At 42.0% G+C, this 20368-nt stretch overlaps 1 protein-coding gene across 4 annotated transcripts; it reads right to left on the bottom strand.

The window, feature by feature from the left end:
• Positions 1–759: 759 nt before the first annotated feature.
• FKBP9 (FKBP prolyl isomerase 9) lies at positions 760–19400 on the bottom strand. 4 transcript variants are annotated; one of them, XM_054816752.1, is made up of 10 exons: positions 18825–19395; positions 14811–14956; positions 14008–14197; positions 13173–13324; positions 11775–11964; positions 9348–9493; positions 7901–8087; positions 5837–5982; positions 4160–4323; positions 760–2409 (listed from the first exon to the last, which is right to left on the bottom strand). In XM_054816752.1, the coding sequence occupies exons 1-10, from the start codon at positions 19076–19078 to the stop codon at positions 2227–2229; spliced, it is 1758 nt and encodes a 585-aa protein (XP_054672727.1). In that variant the 5' UTR covers positions 19079–19395; the 3' UTR covers positions 760–2226. The 4 variants fall into 4 exon arrangements, with proteins under 4 accessions (XP_054672727.1, XP_054672728.1, XP_054672729.1 ...); XM_054816753.1 differs by having other exon boundaries at positions 13179–13324; positions 18825–19391; XM_054816754.1 differs by lacking the exon at positions 4160–4323 and having other exon boundaries at positions 18825–19400.
• Positions 19401–20368: the final 968 nt, after the last annotated feature.

Genomic DNA, 20368 nt, shown 5'->3' with positions numbered 1-20368 from the left:
TCTGGCAGCACTCAATCACAACTTGCGTCCAGCTCCTTATCTCCGCTCCACAAGCACGCGGAAGCAATGCCTTCGAACCACAGTGACAAGTGAGCTACCTACTTCCAAATAAAAGAAAGGGGAAAATTTTGTGCAACAGCCTTCTGAGAAAGCGGCTTTCAGAAGATAGCAATGCTTCAAAGGAGCCACTCAGGCCATACACATTCGGATTGCAAGTGCCATCCGCTGACACCCGCAGTATTTACATCATCAACCCCAGACCAGGCTTCCAGCATTTTACATGCAATAGATGTGGTTTTGGAGCTACAGATGAAGTGAAAACATCAAACCTCAGCTACAAAGCCCTGTGAGTTTGCTTTCGCTAGCCTGGGGAATGAAATGTTGTTTCTTACCTAAAATGATTTCATTCAGTGAGGGACTTCGAAGTTCCCAGCTGAGAGAGCCGTCACCCTCCCAACTGTCACAGCTGATGGCAGCACGGGATGGGGCATTTCGGGAACATCTTCTAAGGCCAAAGAATGACTTCACTTCACCTGTGTGAAGTACTAAAAATCTTTTATTGTGGTTTATTTTTTTTTCAATCATTTTGAATCAAATAATCTTAGTTTTAAGTATTTTTCCTAAAGACCAAGAGCAATATTGAACATACTCAGGAAAAGCCTATGTGCACGAGAAAAGCGCTGCACAAAGGGTATTTGCCTCTACTCAGATTCCCCACCCATCAGAATGCCAGAAAAAAAAAAGAAACTTTAACACTAATAGTTGATCAACACTTTATTTAACAAAAAGATCAGTTATCCAACATTTAATGGTATCAAACTCAAAAAATATTTCACTGCACTTTCTAGAACAGTATTAAAAACCAACGCGAAATGTTTTCATCCAATTGAAATACCAGTTTTTAAAAAGAGCATCTCAGGGAGCTTACAACCCACATGGGCAGATCAAGAAAAGCAAGACACTAGACACAAAGCGTATAACAGGAACACAACTCCCTTTCTACTTGTCTTTAACAGTGTCACACTATACGTCTTTGTGCTCTTTACATGTAGTGTACTGAGGGGGGGATGATACAGCCTTCCAGCGAAACGTTGTCTGTTGAGTGTCTTTTTTGTTAAACAGCTTGCTACACTTATAGATCAAATGGGTGATTGTCTCCAGAGTTCACATAATCTAAACAGCACTCCCAGAGCTGATTTCTTATTGAGGGATAGGCCGGAACATTTGCAGGCATAAACAGATGGGTCTGTTTCTTGATTCTATCACTGTCTTTTTGTTTGTTCGCCGTGCCAGGCTGCTCTGCTGCATAAGCTCTAAGTACTTACTCCTTAGTCTAACAATTCCCAAAATAGGAGGCAGAAGCCCAACACAAAATCAATTGTATCCAGTATTTATGACAGTATTTGGACCCCATAATACTAATATTTAAAGTCTAACAAACCTATAAATAAGGTTACAACTAGAAAGGTTTGGGAATCACTGATCAGAACACTGTTTCAACAGGCCAGCAAGAAGAGTCAAGGTTATTAATTAAATACAACACAGACGGCAGCAAACTTATTTCGTAAGGTAAAAACCCGAGACGTACACGGTTACAATTCTAGGCCTGTTTAATTCACAGCTTATGGACATTTTGCAATGGCATAGTTAACTGCATGTTCTGCAATTTGCAGATCGGAGCTCCTGCTGGCAAATATTCGTAAGAGTTTGTTCAGTTACTAGAAAGAGTGCTCGTGCCTTCTGAAAGGAACTAGGCCCAGTGTCTGATGATTTTTACAGGTTATTTTCATGGGCAATATTTTCTGGTTTGTTCTCCTGCAGAAATACTTTGGATACAGAAGCTTTTTTAAAACTCTTTTAAAAAAGCACTCGGTAAGTTTTCTCCCTACCATCCATCCAAGTGACTGTATGGTTCAATGACAACTTCTAATCTTTAGCATAAAAACAGACCACGTGGGTCCCGCCGCCACGTACAGCAGTACACTCCTTATCCGTTTATACATCCCATCTTGAGGCACTTAACACTTTTTTTTTTTTTTTTCAAATATACCTAACAATTCCAAACTGAAAATCTCTTCCTATTTTAACAGCCTAGCAGCACGCAGGCACAGGCAGACACAGGCTAGCTAGCTGAGCGCTAACCTGTCAGAAATGCTTGCCGAAACCTCTTCCAGTACACACGTTCAAACAGTAGGTCAGCTCAGGACTCTTCTTTTTTTCTTAGCTTTACAGTTCATCATGTTCCTCTTTGGCCTCCTGGTCTTTCAACTTGAACTCTTCCGCGGTAACTTTACCATTTCCATCCCTGTCTTGATTGGTGAACATATTTTTAACAATCTTTTCAAAATCAAAACCAGGAGCTAGTTTTCCCTTGCCGGAATCAACTTGAGCTTGAATGTAGTCTGAAAACTAGGTGGAGGGAAAGGAGGAGAAAACAGCGCACAGTGAAACAGCCATTTAAAACTGAAGAGTATTTACAAAAGCAGCATTTATTTGTTGACTATTTAGCATTTTACTGCTTAAGTGTACATAAAAGTACACTGTTACTATCCTATAAAGTTTACAACCCAAACTGGACTAATTAGGACAGACACATGAGGTTAAATCACTCTTTGTGGAGCTCAACAGGGATTTCCTCACTTATTCCAGTGAGTCCTGGACCCATAATAAGGAAAGTTCTTTTTCGTAATTTAGGGGAAAGAAGAGTTGAATAGAGAGTGACATAGGAATAGATCTACATGGATTCACATGCTGATACAAGCAGCCCACACTGTAAAACAGACATCCACCTGCGTCTTACAATACACAAGAACAAAGAATGAAACACAGAAAAGAGACTTTAAGTATCAGGATACCCTGAGATTTGTTGAAGTAGCTTCAGGCATTACACCTTCCACTTGACTCCATGGTGGGGAAGGTTGCAAGATGACAAGGTTAGTTTTCCCTAAAAATCCTTTTCCTTCTATATATGATGAAGTTGTTCATGGTGATTAGACAACAACTGACGGAAGTCATACTGCTGACTTGCCAAAACCAGAAAGTCCACAATCAAACACAATTTTTCCAATTCTGTTATCTCTGGCGCTACCCGCTAAATAAGCTTCAGCAATGAGAGCTGCTGCTGACATTCACTTACACCTTTTAAGCCAAGCATCCTCTCATATCTCCTTGGCTTCTCCTTCTCCTCCTTGCTAGGTGACCAGAAGGATGTGGCTATCAACAGTCACATCCCACCTCACTCATTTTCTAAACTGATCAAAACTCTTTTCTTCTCTGCAAGGACAGAAGTGGAGATAAACACAAGAGAGAAGATGGAGAAATAAGGAAAATAAACAGGTGGAAGAGAGTGCTAGGAAGAGGGAAAACAAGATTTTGATTTTACCCCATTGGCTTGTTAAAATGCTGGAAAGCATCTCATGCTGTTCCATAGATCCACAGCCTGCAACCCGAGAGCTGCAGGCAGCACTACTCCAACAAGCAAGGACAGAAAACAGAACAACAGAGGTGACAAAGAAGACTGAAGAAGGAAATAAAAAAATAGAACTCTTCAGTTAAGAGAAAATGCAGAAAACCTCACGGAGGTTTATATTATTGGAGATGGTGTGGCAAAGGCAAGTGGAGTTCAATTAGGGCACCAATGACATTCTCACACCGCAGATGTTAAAGCACTCAAGGGGAAGGAGGCTTGTTCACACAATTCACCCATGGAAGGAGCAGCCACAGGCATCGCCAGGCTCCAGAAGTGATGAGACGGTTCCTGGATGTGCAGCTGCAGGCTCAGCTTTGGCTCAAGAATTCACAATAGATCTCCAATTAACAGCCACTGTTGTGGCTGCTACAGTGAAGGATCGCTGAATACTCACTCTGCCTCTTACACTCCTGCCCTAAGCACCTGTTGTTGACCAAGGAGACCACAACAGTAAATGATCTTGAGTAGTACAGCCATTCTTATTTTCTTTTATGGCCACTCTTTTCTTCTTGGTTCTACCTCTAAAGATAAATGTTTTAACTGACACGCTGCCTTCCTGTTAACTTGACCACAAACATCATGTCAGAAGGAGAACAGGAGGAGAAGAGGAGAGGAGAGACCCCATTCTTCAACATCTGCATTGATGGGGGTATGAGAAAACCACTGCAAGCATTTTCATTTTCAGCTTACCTCCTCCAAAAGAACCTCTCCATCGTGATTCTGGTCTATTTCTTCAAAAAGATTGGGAGAGACTTCCCCGTTCCATACAAACATGTACCCTTCAGGCAAGCCAGACACCAGTTCCAGCAGTTCGATGTCGAAAACTAGTACAGCACTACCAGGCACTTCTCCTTCTGTCACAACAAATGGCAAAGAGGGGTATTTATCCTCACTTACACTGAAGGGTAAATTTCCTTTCAGTCCATAATTAAATTTCTCTTCCTGCTCCAACAGGCGCTTCTCTACTGTGATCCCCAGCTCCGTGATCCCAAGCCCACCAAATCTTCCTGTTCACTTTAGCAGAGGTGATCAAAGCATAAAGGAAGCTTTCTGAATAAAACTGCATCCATTTTTATTGCTTACAAACCTGCAGAAATGAATCATTTTTCCTTTATCTCGCTGATACACTGTGTCAAGGTGGTACTGACAGACTCAACAGTGTTGCAACAGCTTGGGATGTTACCTCAATGAAACCGTGGGAGGAGTTTAATTTACTCTTGGAAAAGAAAACTGAGGTCACCTCTAACTTCTGTCCAGTAGCAAAGGAGCAATCTCTTCAGATATCCAGGTATATACCACAACACTGACACTCATGCAATGTTTCAGACCATGTATATCGAATGCAATTTGAATTATGGCAAATACCTATGCTAGGAATGTTTGTAACTTTTTTTAACACAGCAGATGTTTTATGTTATGAGAAAATTTTCTATTTATTATATATATGATTTTATAATAGCATAGAGTATTGCATATATAATACTCATAATTTTTCATGGAAGACAGGTACAAGTGATAATGCTTCTTCATCTCTTATCACAAATTAATTCTCCACTAAGCCTGGCACATGATGCCTGACAGTCTTTACAAAATATAGACTGTTCTGGAGCTATTCAAAGAACATAGCAACTTATGCAACTGTTTCCATACATATCAGAGTGTGTCAACCTTGGTGATCTCCCGATAACATTCCTTTCCCTCGTGTCTTAACTCAGAGGACCAGTAAGAACCACACATACAGGGCGACGAGAGTTCTTGTCAATTCTGTATTGTTCTTTTTTACTATTGTTGTCCCTGCCATTAAAGATTTGTAAGCCTCAACGCTCTGGCCTTAAATGTATTGGTGTTGGGGTTTCAACAGCACCAATACACTGTTCCACATCTTGCATCCAGTTTATGTTGTTTCTGAGTTCTGAGTTTTCTTTGCATTTTCTAACATATTGGTGCTGAACAGTCCCTTTCAGGTTTGCTCCCTGAATAACACGTTGCACGTCCAAGCATCAGTGCCCAATTCGCTATCACAGAGAACAGCGTTTACATCCCTCCGCAACATCAGAGTGCCTGGAGCTTTCCATTTTGACAAAGCGACATAACTGGGGGCGTGTGTTCCCTTTTGTAACGGGATGGTCCTTCTATTGGCCACAGTAACAGTATGGCTTAACACACAACACAGGATGTTCATTTCACTGGGGAACGAGGGGGCTGTCTAAAATAATGAAATGAAAAACATCTAAAAAAATCCCATTCAAGCAGGTAAGAGACACTCACCTTATGCCCTTGTGCACAGCAAGTAACAAAACACGCATACTTGTGTTTCAGTTACTCAAGAGATGCTAAGTGGATGTGCAATAGGTTTCACTCACTTACCGACTCCATCTTCTCCATAACCAAGATGAGGTGGAATAATGACCGTTCGGCGTTCACCGACACACATGTCTTGAAGGCCCATGTCCATCCCCACCACCACCTGTCCTGATCCCAGGACTATGTTGTAGGTCTTGCCAAGGCTGTGTCTGGAGGGGCGGGGAGAGAAAAACAACAAAAAAAGCTCTAAACATACAATAGAGAATTTCTGTTGTTCAAAATTACCAGAGAAACAGCAGTTTCTAGTTAGTGTCCTGTCATTGCCAAAAATTTACTTCATGCCCAAAGCTCTGTTCTACCAAGCAGTTACCTGAACTTGTTCTCAAGGTAGCAAGTGCCAGGCAATGCCAAACAGAAGTGTCCCTACCATTGACAAGTCCTCTGGTACTAAAATTATAGGCTTCTTGAACAAAATCCAATTAAAATCATTAATCCTGCCAATTAAACCCCCAAAGTATTTTATCTCAAAATAAGGGCTTTTGCCTTTCACATATTTTTAACTAATGAAGTTGGACCTTTTAGCAGATGTAAAAATTCCAGATGTGCATTTGTCCCAGAACTACCAACCTATAGGGACCTGGGTGCATTCCCATGGATCAGCTATCCCTTTAATAAAATCAGTCACTATAATGTAGCAGTCACTTAACCAAGACAGCCTGCACGTATACTACTACTGCTGCTATTTAACCATATTGTATTTTAAATTATACCTTGCTGCTGGTGGCTCATTTCTAAAATTAGAAATTATCACGAATGAAAACCCCAGAAGTTCAACGCGTGTGATGATTCTAAAAGTACAGCGTGCAGCGTTAAGACTTTTTATTCAGTATGTGTCGCAACAACAGGACCCTTTCTTCTGTTGGTCTCCTTTCTTTGGTTATTTGGCTTGTCTGTACCACTGCGTGACATGCTTGTACAAGAGAGTATTATTTGGAAAGAAAACAACTGAGTGGCTAGGAGGTCTGCCTTAAAATTAGGAGAAGAAGACTCATGATCTTTGATTCTCTATAAAATGCTTTGAATAAGACAGTCTCGACATCCCTTGGTTCCTGCTACAAAAATGGGAATTCAGCATTCCTGCCATATAAAAGGCATTTTGATCCAAACACGTTACTTGCATACATACTTGCCTACAGCATCACATCACGCGCTTCAACGTAAGCCAGCTTTTCAGCTCTGCAAGCTATTGTGTACGCTGTGAAAACTATGAGCTGCTTCCTATGTTAATTATAACCTGTTTAAGAATAGCTTTTCCCAACTTCCCTTCCAAAAAAAAAAAATATTATTTAGATGACTTGCGCTATGAAGGCAGAAGATAAGCTAGCAGAAGTACTCCTGTAGCTGCAGCAAAGAGTGCGATGGGCTCGCTTTAGCTCTCCATGAGACAGACTGGAGCAATCTCTGCTTCCTTCATAAACCTGCTGTCAACAGGAAGGAGCAAGAGCAACACTGCAGTCACACTCACGATCAAGCCCTCTGATAGTTTCTCCATGCTGACCCTTATGGCAACACTACAATACAGGAAAACTCACACCTGTGTGCAGTACAGACATGACAGTGACCATTTACTATAAAACACTATTTACTAAAAATCAAGATAGCTGTAACAAGACTACACCGAGTACCTCTACCAGATGTCCCTCAGGAGCACTGAATCAGCGCAGAGTGCAAGTCCTACCCAAGAAACTGAATACACTTGGACAGTTCGTTCACGCAGAGCTCTGTGTCGTTGTAGTATGACTGGCCCAGACTCCTGACTGAGCCCATTTAATCAGGCTGCCATGCAGACAACCTGTTTCATCACTCCACCTGTAGTGCTTATGCTCTTCTCCAACACACTCCTACATCCTCTTTGTTCCCAGTTCTCTCATTATGCTACAACAGATTCTCTTTTTCTTTTTCTCCTCCTAATATATCTTAGGCAGGCAGAAAAAGAAAAATACATTCTACATAAATAGTCAATTAGTCACTTAAAAATTCTTTATTCCCTGCCAGCCCACTCTGCAGGCAATTCATTCTGCTTTCACAGCTGCTAGGGACATTTTCTTTACCAAGCGATCTACTTACGTCGAGTCTAGCAAAGTACCATCCAGCAACGAAGCATTGTAGTGATACTTCAAGTAATCTCCCTTCTTACTCAGTACGGTACAGTTGGAAGGTTTGTAGTTAACAGTAATGCTGACAGAATCTGAGGGGTTGTGGAAGTCAACCACATGGATGTCAAAGACCAGCACTGCAGATCCTGGAATCTTTCCTAAATAGGAAGCAAATTAGGCAAGTAGAGAAAGAAAAACCCAAACAGGCTTAGGATGACCAGGTACTGCACCCTGTAGGAATATATATTCCCACTGGGTCTGCTACCGAGTCGTTCTGCTCTTCTTATTCAGAATTAAAGGATTACATCTCCTCTGTATGCAACAGATGCAAGCTGCATCCAGTGCAGGAAAGAGAACCAGTGGAAAAGCACTACACATGCACTCAGTTCAACAGTGAAGGAAAAAATTTCCTTTATTCTGAATTTGAAAGTTATGCAGAAATGAAGCAATAGCGATGTATTTCCTGGGACCATCCTAAACAACTGATTTGTGCATCATGTACCAATTCATTATTGATCATCAACATTCTCATAGGACTTCTCATGCTTTAAGGAATGCCATTATATTTGAAAGGTTACATTTCCTTAAAATACCCTGATAGCAGCCAACTTCTTCCTCCCCTTCCCAGGATAATGTGCAATCGCATTACCAGGATTGACAGGCACATACAGACCCAGGGGAGGGTTTTGGTTTTGGAGGAGTCTTAATTCCCAAATCAACAGCACAGAATTCACATTCCCAGAAGAGAGGCTTTTCTTCTAACTCACTTTTTCCCAGTAAGATCCCAGGAGGCACCTTTTGAAACACCAGCCATAAAACTGCTCGGCTAGAAGGGTTATCAGATTCAATCTCTCACAGCAATCTTTTTAGGTAATAATGAGTTTTTGCAAAGGAATCGTAACTGTATGTTATACATACACAGACACTTTGCTGTTACATGCATCCACTGCTTACGCAGGTGGCTTAGGAGTCCACAAAATCTATGGCTGTGGAAGGAACGGGGAAGAAAACAACGAATTCCTTTAGCATAGACAGCTTGTTAAGACACACAGGAAGGAAGATCTCACACTGCAGAACTCCTGGCATCCAAGTACCAGTCTCTGAAACACTGATTATCCAAATGAGTTCAGGTCACCAAGTACCAGTCTGCCTGAGACACTAATTATCCAAATAATTTCATGTCACCAAATACATGTGAGATTGTTCTGCATTCTTATTCTCCCGCCTATTTAGCTAATTAAAATAATTTTGCCAGTTCTGGGTGTAACTGTCAGTTGCATGCCCATGAAATAGTGAACTAATTCATAAGCCTTTCAAATGCCAAAAAAAAAAAAAGGAACAAATACTTTATAAAGTTTAACTATACACAGATGCACTAAATATTATTACGGAAGACTTGAATGAAAAGTTAAGCTTACCTCTTCCTTCTTCTCCATATCCAAGATGAGGGGGGATTATTATTCTTCTCTTTTCACCAGTGCATACGCCTAGCAAACCTTCATCCATCCCAGCAATCACATAACCTTTCCCGACATAGGTGTCATATGTACGATTTCGTGAATAGCTATGGAAAATATCTGCATTTTAGCAGTGTCAGGTGTACTCCAGAAAACACAGAATTTTACAATAGGTCTGCAACACAATTCTTAAACCAGTTAAGGTCAAACACACGGTCATTAACTAGCACTGGAGAGGAACAACGCAATGAACCATGTTCAATGAATCTAGGCCACCAAGTTTCATCAGTCAGTGATGCACATGTCAGTTATTAACCAGTACTGGGTCCCTGGCTATGGAACAGCTTATTTGCACATGCATTTCTACTACATCTTGACAGAGAATCTCACTTATTTATGTATTTTAAACTAAATAAAAATCATGTTTTAATAAGTAACTGAAAAAATAATTTTTTTCCTTTAAATTTTCCCCACTCCAACTCAATTTCAGTAAGTGCTTATCAACTAGATAAAGTTTAAGTTCATTTTTGTGAGACACCCTTCAGACCATCTCATTTTGCAACCACAGCTATGTAGTTCAACTAATCAAAGCAGGAGGTGGGATAAATAGGTTTTCCTGGGATGCACGGCATTAAAATGAGTCATGACAACAAAACAGTATCAATACTATCCCTCCCTTCCGAACTATGCCAATCACTTATACGTAGGCTGGAGGATCAGCTTCAGTCCCTCATGACAGAATAAAACAAGCTTGCAACAACAAAATTATGTCCATTACAAGGACGTCTGTCTTCTGTCTTTCTTCAAGACATCCTACATGAAGGCACAACCCAAGGAAGGGAAGGCAGAAAGGTTTTAATTCACCTTTACGAGGTCAGTCTGGGAAAGAGCAAGACCAATGCAGACTCTGATGTAATTCAGAGGTTTATTCAACTGCTCTGAGTCCAGACAGCTCTGGTTGAGCAGCCATGGGGCAGTTCTGCAACTGAATATTGCAGAGAAAAAAAACGAAGGAAAAGATTATTCAAGCTCTCAACCCCAGCCATTCACAGTGCTTCTGGCGTGCTCCCTGTACTAGTGGGAATTTTTTTCCTGGCCAACTCCAAGGCTTTCAATAACTATTGTTAGCTGCTCTATTTTTTTTATAGATACTTGTTAGATATTGGCCTTTCTTGTAAATTCTGCAGGAAGCCAGGATACAACACTCTAACAAATAAGCCCTCAAACAACTGCCAGCACTTAAGAATGATGCAGAGGCTGCTGTCTACAAAGCATTTATTACTATTTATTGACAACAATGCTAATATAAATACTACAGCCATTTAAAAAGATCGTTTAACTACTACAGACACTACTCATTTACACCTCAAAAAAGAGAGATTCTGGGCAGGTGCACTGTGGATAAGCTTGAAGTTCTTAACTTATAAGTTTTCCTAAGCTGCAAATTAAGGTCTCCAGTGACGGCTGTTGATGCAGGTCTCCTGCTTTCAATCCTCCCACCAAGCTGGGTAGCTGAATAGGGAGGTCAAGGTTGATTCTGAAACTTACTGCACATCAATTGAATTACGTGAGATACAATTCCCTGACTAGACCTCGTGGAAAGTAGCACACACGGTATACTCCTCAGCTAATGTTTGCAAAGTGATCCTGATCTTCAGCTTGCAGCAGTTGTAGAAATATGACAAAAAATTTTCTTAGTTTATTTTGTAAAACATTTTACAGTGACTTATTTTCCACTCATTTTAGCTACTTGTGCCAGCTGGAGTGAGGAAGTAAAGTACTGCTCATTAAAGAGCAAACAAAAAGTGACAGGAAGCTACAAGGGTTATTATTCACCATATAATTCTGTATGTGAGCCTCATGCACCCAAAGAGCTTTGAATCTGATGTGACAGCAATCCCTCTTCCTTTATCACAGAGACGCCGTTGCTGAATTCAGTCTTGAAAGACATGAGCCTTCAAAATGCAAACTGCTTTCAGGTACAAAGGGAAAGGCTGTCCTGAGACCAATCTCAAACTAGCTCATTGACTCAGGACATAAAATGGGAATCATATTTATTTTCTCTCTCTTCAGGAGTTTTACCTCTTTGGCAGATAAATTCTATGGGGCAAAGAGTCTTCAGGCATGCGTGTCAAAAGCATACGTAGCTTCGGCAGGTGCCTCACCACCCCTAGATGGCGTCTGTGGTACTGTCATAACACAAAATAGGTCTTTGTCCTCCTTCCCATGCTGAAAAGGTTTTTATGAGGTTTTTTAAGAAAAGACTCCAACTCCACTCACAAATGTCAAAAAGGAAGGAAAACCAAAGAATTGTATTTAGGTATATTATGGACAAGACAGACAAGCCAAACTGGAAACGGGATCTGTAGGGCCAAATGGTTCAGTTACCTGGAATCAAACAACGTGCCATCTAAAAGTGTGCCGTTGTAATGGTATCGGAGGAAGTCTCCTGTCTGGCTTCTCCGCTCACAAGATTCAGGCACGTGCTGGTTCTCAATAGAAATACCATCTTTGGGGTTATGGAGATCTAGCAAAACCACATCAAAGACGAGAGATGCTTGGCCAGGGATCTCCTTACCTACAGGAGTGTTGAGCAGAAAATTGGTAAGAAAGAGCAGGTCTTTTAGAAGGAGCTTAAACATGTTTGTTGAAGAAAAGTAACCTACTGCTGAATATCAGGCACGTCCCCTCCCAAAATAAATTTGCGTAATCTGCTTCTAGTCAGTCATTTTTTGTTTCATGTGTGGGTTTGTCACTTAATTCTCCAACTCAATTATTTCCTTCTGTTCCTATTGTGATGGCATTGCCTCACCAAAACCAACAGCCTCCTCAGCAACATCTATCTTGGTCAATATACACCAGCTCCATCTGAGCCACATGGTTTAGTCTAACAGTATTTCCAACGCACTTCATGAAAGTGCATAAAATAACCATCAGAATACAAATTTGGTACACCCGCTCTTCCCATCCTGTTAATATCAAAACAGGAGGCCACATGATGGAAGTTGAAGAAGGGCAAATTGAATATCTCAGTGAAAAAGTACCTTTCCACCAATACACAAACGATAGCACGGGTTGCTTTGACTGAGAACCATTGAGCTCAAGATCTTGGCAAAATTTTAAAACACAACTCCACAAAGTTTTGTTATCCATGGAGATGGCTATCACAGTTAATGATAATGAAGTCATGGAAGGGGTACAAAACCTTGTACACCACAGACACATTCTTAAACATTAGAGCAGAGAAAGAATTTAAGGAAGCATCCCAAACTATACCTAACTGCCCCCTCATTTAACATGGGGACCTGCAGGCTGCATACAGTCTCATAGGACAATTAATCCATCTTGTAGTTATTACTAGGGCATTGGTTGCCAAAAAAAAAAAAATTGGAACTAAAAATACATTTTTCTTTTTTCAAAAGTTTTCTGCTCTCTGTGGCAGTCATTGAAAGAATTATGCAGTCATCTGACTTCCAGTTTTTGGAGCCACTAGATATTAATCACAGATTATATCCTCTGAATTAAACAAAATGTCAGTATATAAAGATTATAATTCTATCAACAGTATATCTGTTAAGCAACCTACTGGTTAAATTTTTTAAAAAATCTTTTACTTTAATCAGTCCATCCCTGTACCTAATACATTTTGAACCTCTCTTGCCAGCATTTTGTTCCATCTGTCTGAAATGGGTAATAACATTGCCCATAAATTTGAAATACACAAAGTACAAGTTTGTTTTAAAATATGGATGACTTTGATTCAAAAAAAAAAAAAAAAAGCGTAACTTTTACCATCTCCTTCTTCTCCATAAGCCAGGAAAGGTGGTATTGTGATAATGCGCTTCTCTCCCACACACATTCCCAAAAGACCCTGGTCCATACCAGGAATTAGCCATCCAATTCCCACATAGGTATCATAAGTTCGCATCCGATTATGGCTAAAAATGAAGAAAAAAACCAAAACCACAACCAAATCTGAGACAGCCGCAGGAAAGAACAGTATTAATCTTCAAAAGCCACACACTATGCACAATATAACTCACAACTTGCTGCTCAAGAAATATTGCTCCTTGATTTACCAGGGGCTGGCTGGGTAGTGTCTTCCAGAGCACTTAGCTATTTCGGGAACCTAACAGAGCTTTTGAAAAGTGGCTCACAAATATAATGGCAGCTGTTATTAAAGCATCATTTTCCACAGAACTTTAATGAAGTGCACATGCCATAAACTTAAAATCTCAGTATGAAAGCATCAGTAGCTCAATTTCATCACAAACTCTGCTTAGTTTATAAAGCTTGTATCTAACTTGAATAGATATGCCACAGTGGTTATAAAAACTATTACCTGACTGTAATAAATAGTAATATAGATACACAGAATGAAATTTAAAAAATGAAAGGATCTGGGCTGGTAATGCTCACACATAAACAACGTACTGTTTTATTGGTTTGAGTCAGTACTGCTGTCCCATTATCACTGAATGAATTACTGACACATTTCATTTCTTGTCTTTCTGGGCAATTAGCATGAACAGTTATACTAGTGAAGGGGGAGGAAGTGATGGTTTAAAGTGACATCAGAAACCTATTAAAAGACACAAAGACACACAACCCAGCTGCGTACCTTGAATCAAACAGGGTCCCATCTAAGAATGTTCCATTGTAATGGTATCGTACAAAGTCAGACACCTGGACTGTCCGAGGACATTTCTCAGGTTTGAAGTAAGTCTGAACCTGCACTTCGTCCTCCGAGTTCCAGAGATCGATCAGAAGCACATCGAAATGAAGCACAGCATTGGGGGGTATCACACCAGCTGCAAAACCAAAACAACACAACCAGTTTTATTTCCCTTTTTTTTTTACAGGACATCAGCAAAAAGAGAACCAATCTATGCATTCCCTACATAAAATCCATGATGCACAACTTAGTCCTTCTTCTGCTTATATCCCCCTGTCCTCTTGTCACTGTCGCAGCTACATAAGGGGGGGGGGGGGGGCGAGAATCTGGCAACATGAACTGTTATCAAATACGTCCATCAGGCAAACTGCTCTTGATTTAGCATTTGTTGCCTCTGAGTCTGCAGAGCAAAGCTGCTTTTGGCACTGACAAAACCGTGTGCAGCGCTGCAGTGCCAAAATACAACAACTATTTAACAACAGGGTAGGTAGAAATAAATAGTTAACCTCAGTAGCAAGGTTCATTTGCTGAAGGTCCTCCACAGTCAACAGCTATTCCTTCAGGCATGCAGAGGGAGCCTGGAGCGATTAGCTAGGCTACAGGCTTGACAAGCACCCCTGAGCAGGGGAGAACCTCTCTGAAATTCACTACTTGCAATTTCTACCCTTCTCTTCTGTGACTACACTTACTATCTGCTCTGCTGAATCACCTGCACAACCAGTTATTCACTGGCCGGGTGCTGCACTTACAGACGCCTTCACTTCCGTAGGCGAGTTTGGGGGGAATTTTCACGAACCGCCGCTCGTTCACACACATGCCGACCAGAGCTTTGTCCATCCCAGCAATAAGTTGACCTTTTCCCACAAACACGTTGAACGTGGATCCCCTGTCATAGCTAAAGATGGGAAAAGTGAGCAAAAATGTTAGCGGTTCATTTACCCATCATTCCACTATTTTTTTTTGAGAGTTTAACCATACCTTGTCTCCCCCTTGCCCTATTAGCATAACTTTTGTTAAGTTGCTAAGAGAAGGGGCAAATCTAAATGTTTCTGCGATTTAAACCCAGCTCTCCTTCTGTTCACTGCTCACAGTCTATCTGAAACCCATTGTAGCAGTGTGCGATGTAAATATACTGTAGGCACCTGAAGCCCGTACCACAAACAGCTAATTTACACATTAATACTATAAGCAGCACTGGAAAATTACCATCAAGAAGTAAAAATTAAACACTATTCAAGATATGAAAGGATGACTGCTCCTACAGTAGGATCTCAGCATATTGATTTTGGTGAGTAACACCACAAAAATATAACGTGAGATCGATAAGCATTACTACGTGAGACACTACTGTTGGGGATTCTTTGCGGGAGAAGAGGAAAGAGAAAAGATGTCTTTTCGAGTTACAGTTATGAGATTTGCCAATCGGTTATTTATTTTCTCCAACTGGTTACTTACTTTCTTCGCCACATTCCCAGCTCTTACATCATTAAGACTTAAATAATCAAAATAGACACATGCTTTAAACAGCAAGTTTGCCAGATCAAGAATCAAGATAGCTAGTTAAATGATCTCCACTGTGATAATACATCAAAATTTGAAAGGTAAAAGAAATGATGCTTAAATGATAATGAAGTTTTCCACAGAAAGCAGCAGCGTTAGCACAGCAGAACGCTAACATCAGCTTACATGATTAGACTACCTTAAACCCACACAATGACCCCGCTTTGCTGTGCTTGAATTGCTGCTGTTATTTAATTGTTTTAAGCAATGTATAAACACACAGCGGGAAGCATTTCAAAAGCTTCATGCCTATTTTTAAGCTTTTATTGCTTCCATTCTCTCAAATTCCTTTTATAATTTAAAGGACTTTTTTTTTTCCCAGATAAAAGGCAGCACTGGAAAAAATAATTAAAAAAAAAAAAAAAAGGCTTGTGCCTGTTTGCCTGCTAAAATATTCTGGAAAGCAGCCAGCAGCTAGATATCGCTAGGGAAATGATGTCAAACTTTCCTTCGAAGACTGTACACATCACTTCCACAACATACTGAGCCTCCTAACAGTCCCAGAGCCTTGAATCCCTCAAATATTTTTACTGAGTGATCTCTGTTTGTTCCATCTTTTTTTTTTCTGGCAAACTTCTCCCTTAAAATAGACAACCCTCTATACAGAGCATTCAGTTTCTGTTGCACAAATATTCCTACTCCCAGGTAAGGATGGAAAATATTTAAATTAGTTCCTCACAAATTTTATTATACACACAAAAACATAATTAAGATGTTAGGACTAATAACATAATAGGTTCTATGAAAACGTCGGAGTGCTATTTTGTAGCGATTGACAAAGCATCCCATGTGGGATGAAGAGGGGTTTTTGCCAAAAATAAACCTACAATTAAGAAAACATTGATGCTAAGCAGAGAACTGAACGAAGCAGTGAACAGACCACGCAGCTTTGCAGGACTGACTTTGCAGATTCCTTAAAACTAAGCAAAATTAGTTTCTATTACAGGAATTTACCAAATTAACAGCAGATGACTAGGCAATTATATTCAGAGTTAAAAAATGTAAATCATTTCATGGCCATGGAAATAAAAATGCAAATACTGATTGGAAAAAAATAAAGAATAAACAGGCACATTAGTTAATTTATGTGACAGTCATGATTACTAAGACTTTGTCAACGGCCTGTTAACAGGAAGAGCTGTATTACTACCTTCTACTTGGAAATAGAGAAAAATTATTTTAAACCTCAAGTACATTTTCAGCAGCTGAAGAAGAAACAAAGTAAAACTGCCCTTAGTTCAACACCCAGCGTATTTTCTACACCATTTCATAGTAGTGTTTGACTAAACCGATGCTGGTAAGCACTTTCAAAAACTTAAAAAAAATTCAAACAGGTAACAACTCTGACAGGTAGAAAAACAGACTTTCTAATAAGCTAATTTTAGTATAAATTGACTGAATATCTTTAACTTGTATGCAGGGACCACCAAAGATTTTACGACAAATACTCCAAAATATTTCTTCCATTAACCTACAGAACACAAAAATGTTGTAATTTTCCATTGTCTAACATGATAGACCACTGCCATCAATCTTAAAAAAGACCATAGTTAGGGAATAACAAAACCATATGTCAACATGAGCTGCCATCTAGAAAAAAATCAGGAGCTAAACAAACCTGCCTTTTTACACCCTTTTGAAATGAAGATGGTCATATAAATACTCAAGTTAGATTAGACTATCATCGTTATTATTTATTTACTGATATTTGGAGGACCAAAAGAGATAAATGCTGTACAGTTCTGAACAGCTTGTTCCTGCCCCAAATAATTCAGAGCCAAATGGTAAGGAACTTGGAATGAGAGAGCCAACACCTGGGAAGCCCCTCCAGGTGCCCTGTCTCAGTGCAGAAATTTGCTGGTACAACTCAGCTCGTACAAGTAAGACTCAGTATGTATCTGTGGAAATCAGAAACACATTTCTGAACACATGGCTGGTTTTCCAATTGTCGCATATTTGTAAAATGAGCCGTGAGGATGCTGCCTTTGTGCGTCCTCACATCTGCAGCTAAGACTTATTTTCTGAGACTGTCAGTCACCAATGAATTCACTGTCCTTGCCATGCCTTTTCACTGAAACAGCATCAATGCCACCTAAACCGCCAACTACCGCATCCCGCACTTTATCTGGAGAAGTTCTGGTGAAGTTGCACTACCGGTGTACTGAAGTACAGTCAGCTCCAGAGGAAGAGCCGAGCTTACTTTGAAGGACAGTTATTTCCCTAAGGCTGTAGATTTTCCCTGAAGCACAAGGAAGATTACCAGGATTACCAAAAATACATTTTGTTTTTTCTTTCCAAGTAATACTTCGATCAGTGGCAATGAATGAAGCAAGAAAAAACAAATAAGCTGTCAGCAGCATCAGCATCCTTTCACAATCTCCTGATCCCACTATTTAGGCTTCCTGATCCCAAAATAACAGCAGGGAAGCAGCCAGGCAATTCACTGTACATAGGTCACATTTATTCAATGGTAACTTATCCAAAAATAGAATCTATGTAAGCACAGCCTGATAATTCTTGTATTTCTGGCAAAGATAATGATTCAGAAATGTTTGCATTCGAGTAGGTTTGAGCCTGGAAAAGACATAGGAAATGTACTGAAGGAAACAGGCAGGAAATCAATAAATATTGTGAGAAACTGCGATACTACATACGTTCCTGTTTACCAGGCTAACCAAATATCCTTACAGTCTTCTCTCTTGGACCAGAAAGCTCCCAGTCAGCACCTTGGAGCAGCAGCTGGAAGAACGTGGTGGGGATCCATCAGGGCATGCAAACTACAGCGAACTGAACCCAGCCACCGCAGAGGTCTCACGACGAGTCCCCAGCAGTCACACCCCAGCTCTCTGCCCCTTCGTGTTTCAAAGACATCTTCCCATGGTGGCCTGTAGGTCCTGCGTTCTCGCTTGTACGATACTGCCAAGCTTCCCACTAACCTGCTTCCAACTGGTCACCCCAAAAGGGCTCATGGGCCGCAGCGGGTCGCAGTCGGGAAGAGCAGGGGGACCTGAACTTCAACCACAGCCTCCACCCAGCGGCACCATCTCTTAACAGCCACAAAACCACCCTCGTGGGGACAACACCGCTCGCTCCCCTCCTCTCCCAAAAGAGCACCCTCACGAACCAAACCCCGACGAGGCTGCACCCGGGGCGCGGGGGGGGGGGAGCTGCACGCCAAGCCCCGAGGCGGGCGCAAACCAGACCTGGAGTCGAAGCGGGTGCCGTCGGGGAAGGCGCCGAGGTAGTGGTAACGCACGAAGTCTCCGGGCCGCACGGCCCGCGGGCAGCTCTCGGGCACGAAGCGCCGCTCGACGCGGACGTCGGCGCCGTCCCAGGGGGGCTCGGCGGCGGGCACCGGCGGCGCCTGGCACGCCGCCCAGCTCACCAGCAGCGCCGGCAGCAGCAGCAGCGCGCCGCAACCCGGGCCCCGCCGCCGCACGGCCGCCGGCCCCGCCATGGAGGGCCGCGAGCGGGGCAGCCTCAGGGTGCACTAGGCGGCGAAGGGAGGGAGGCCGCCGGCCCCAGCCCTCCCGCTCCTCCTCCCGCCGCTGCAAACTTGCAAACGTGGATGAAGCGCTCCCACCCGGGACGGGGGAGGAGCGGGCTCGGCGCCGGCTTCCCCCCACCCCTGCCGCGGGGCTGCGCAGTTTGCAGCGGAGCGGAGCAGCGCTGGCACCGTCGCCCCCCCGCCTCCGCGTCCGTCCCCCCCTGCCCGGGCTGGCGGGGGAGCGGGGGGGGGGGGTGCGGCGGTGCGACGTGGCGCTGCCCCCGGGCCGCCCTTCCAGGCGCTTCTTCGTTCCTGAATGCTTCCCCCCCCCCGCCCCGCAGATTAGCAGAAGCTCTTCGAGTGGTGCTGGGATGGACTGAGGGCGCGACGGTCGAGCCCAGCATCGCGGCTTTTTGTTACCGTGCTTGCACCGCGGCACGTGTGCTCCGTGCACGACATTGAGTATTTGTAGATTTAAAATCCCATCGCAAATGTTCCATTTTAGATCAAAACTCCAAAGATACAAGTTTGAGTTGGCATCTACTGCTTGATGCACACCAGTGCTGTCACAGGTATTTGCAATACCCCGTCAGGGAAACTTTGCAAATGACGCAGAAGAAAATGACCTGACAGGCACCCTGTAAGACGTCAGTGTCCAGGAGGAATCAACGTCCCAGTCGGCCAGCTATCCCCTTTTCCTCTCTCTTTGATTGTGCGCGCATTGGTGAGGAGAAACTTAGATTTGTTCTCCATTATTCTAACTGGTTTCAGTGAAAAAGCATGGAAAAGATAAGTATCTGCACATGAAGCATCAAACTCCAAGAAGTTAAATAATAAAATATTTTTGAAAAGCAGTGAATTTTATGGCAGCAGGTTTGGGGCAACTCGTTGGAAGTGCAGGCACACCTAGGAATATAATATCTTTAAGAAACATCAATGATAAGATTTTGTTATTGATAAATTATTAAACAAGCACAACCCACACTTGGTTGGACCATTTGCAAGAAGAAACCACTAAAACCAGGGACAGCGGTATGGCAATAAATGCCTGAGTGTCGCAGTTGGGGAGATGACAGCTCACGGGGCCCAGCTCCCCATTCTTTGTGCATCCTCCACCAGCTCTATTGTCCCAGCAAACAGAAGCGATGCAGCCAAATCAGATGTTTTTAAAGTGTTTTCCAAAACGCTCTTGTAGAATATTGACATATTGCTAGGAAATGGCTGCTGCTTGATGACCTAACCAGTGAAAAAAGTTAGCAA

This window comes from Grus americana, chromosome 2 (genome assembly GCF_028858705.1).
Source record: "Grus americana isolate bGruAme1 chromosome 2, bGruAme1.mat, whole genome shotgun sequence".
NCBI classification, from domain to species: Eukaryota; Metazoa; Chordata; class Aves; order Gruiformes; family Gruidae; genus Grus; species Grus americana.
This window is presented reverse-complemented; position numbering and strand designations above follow the sequence as displayed.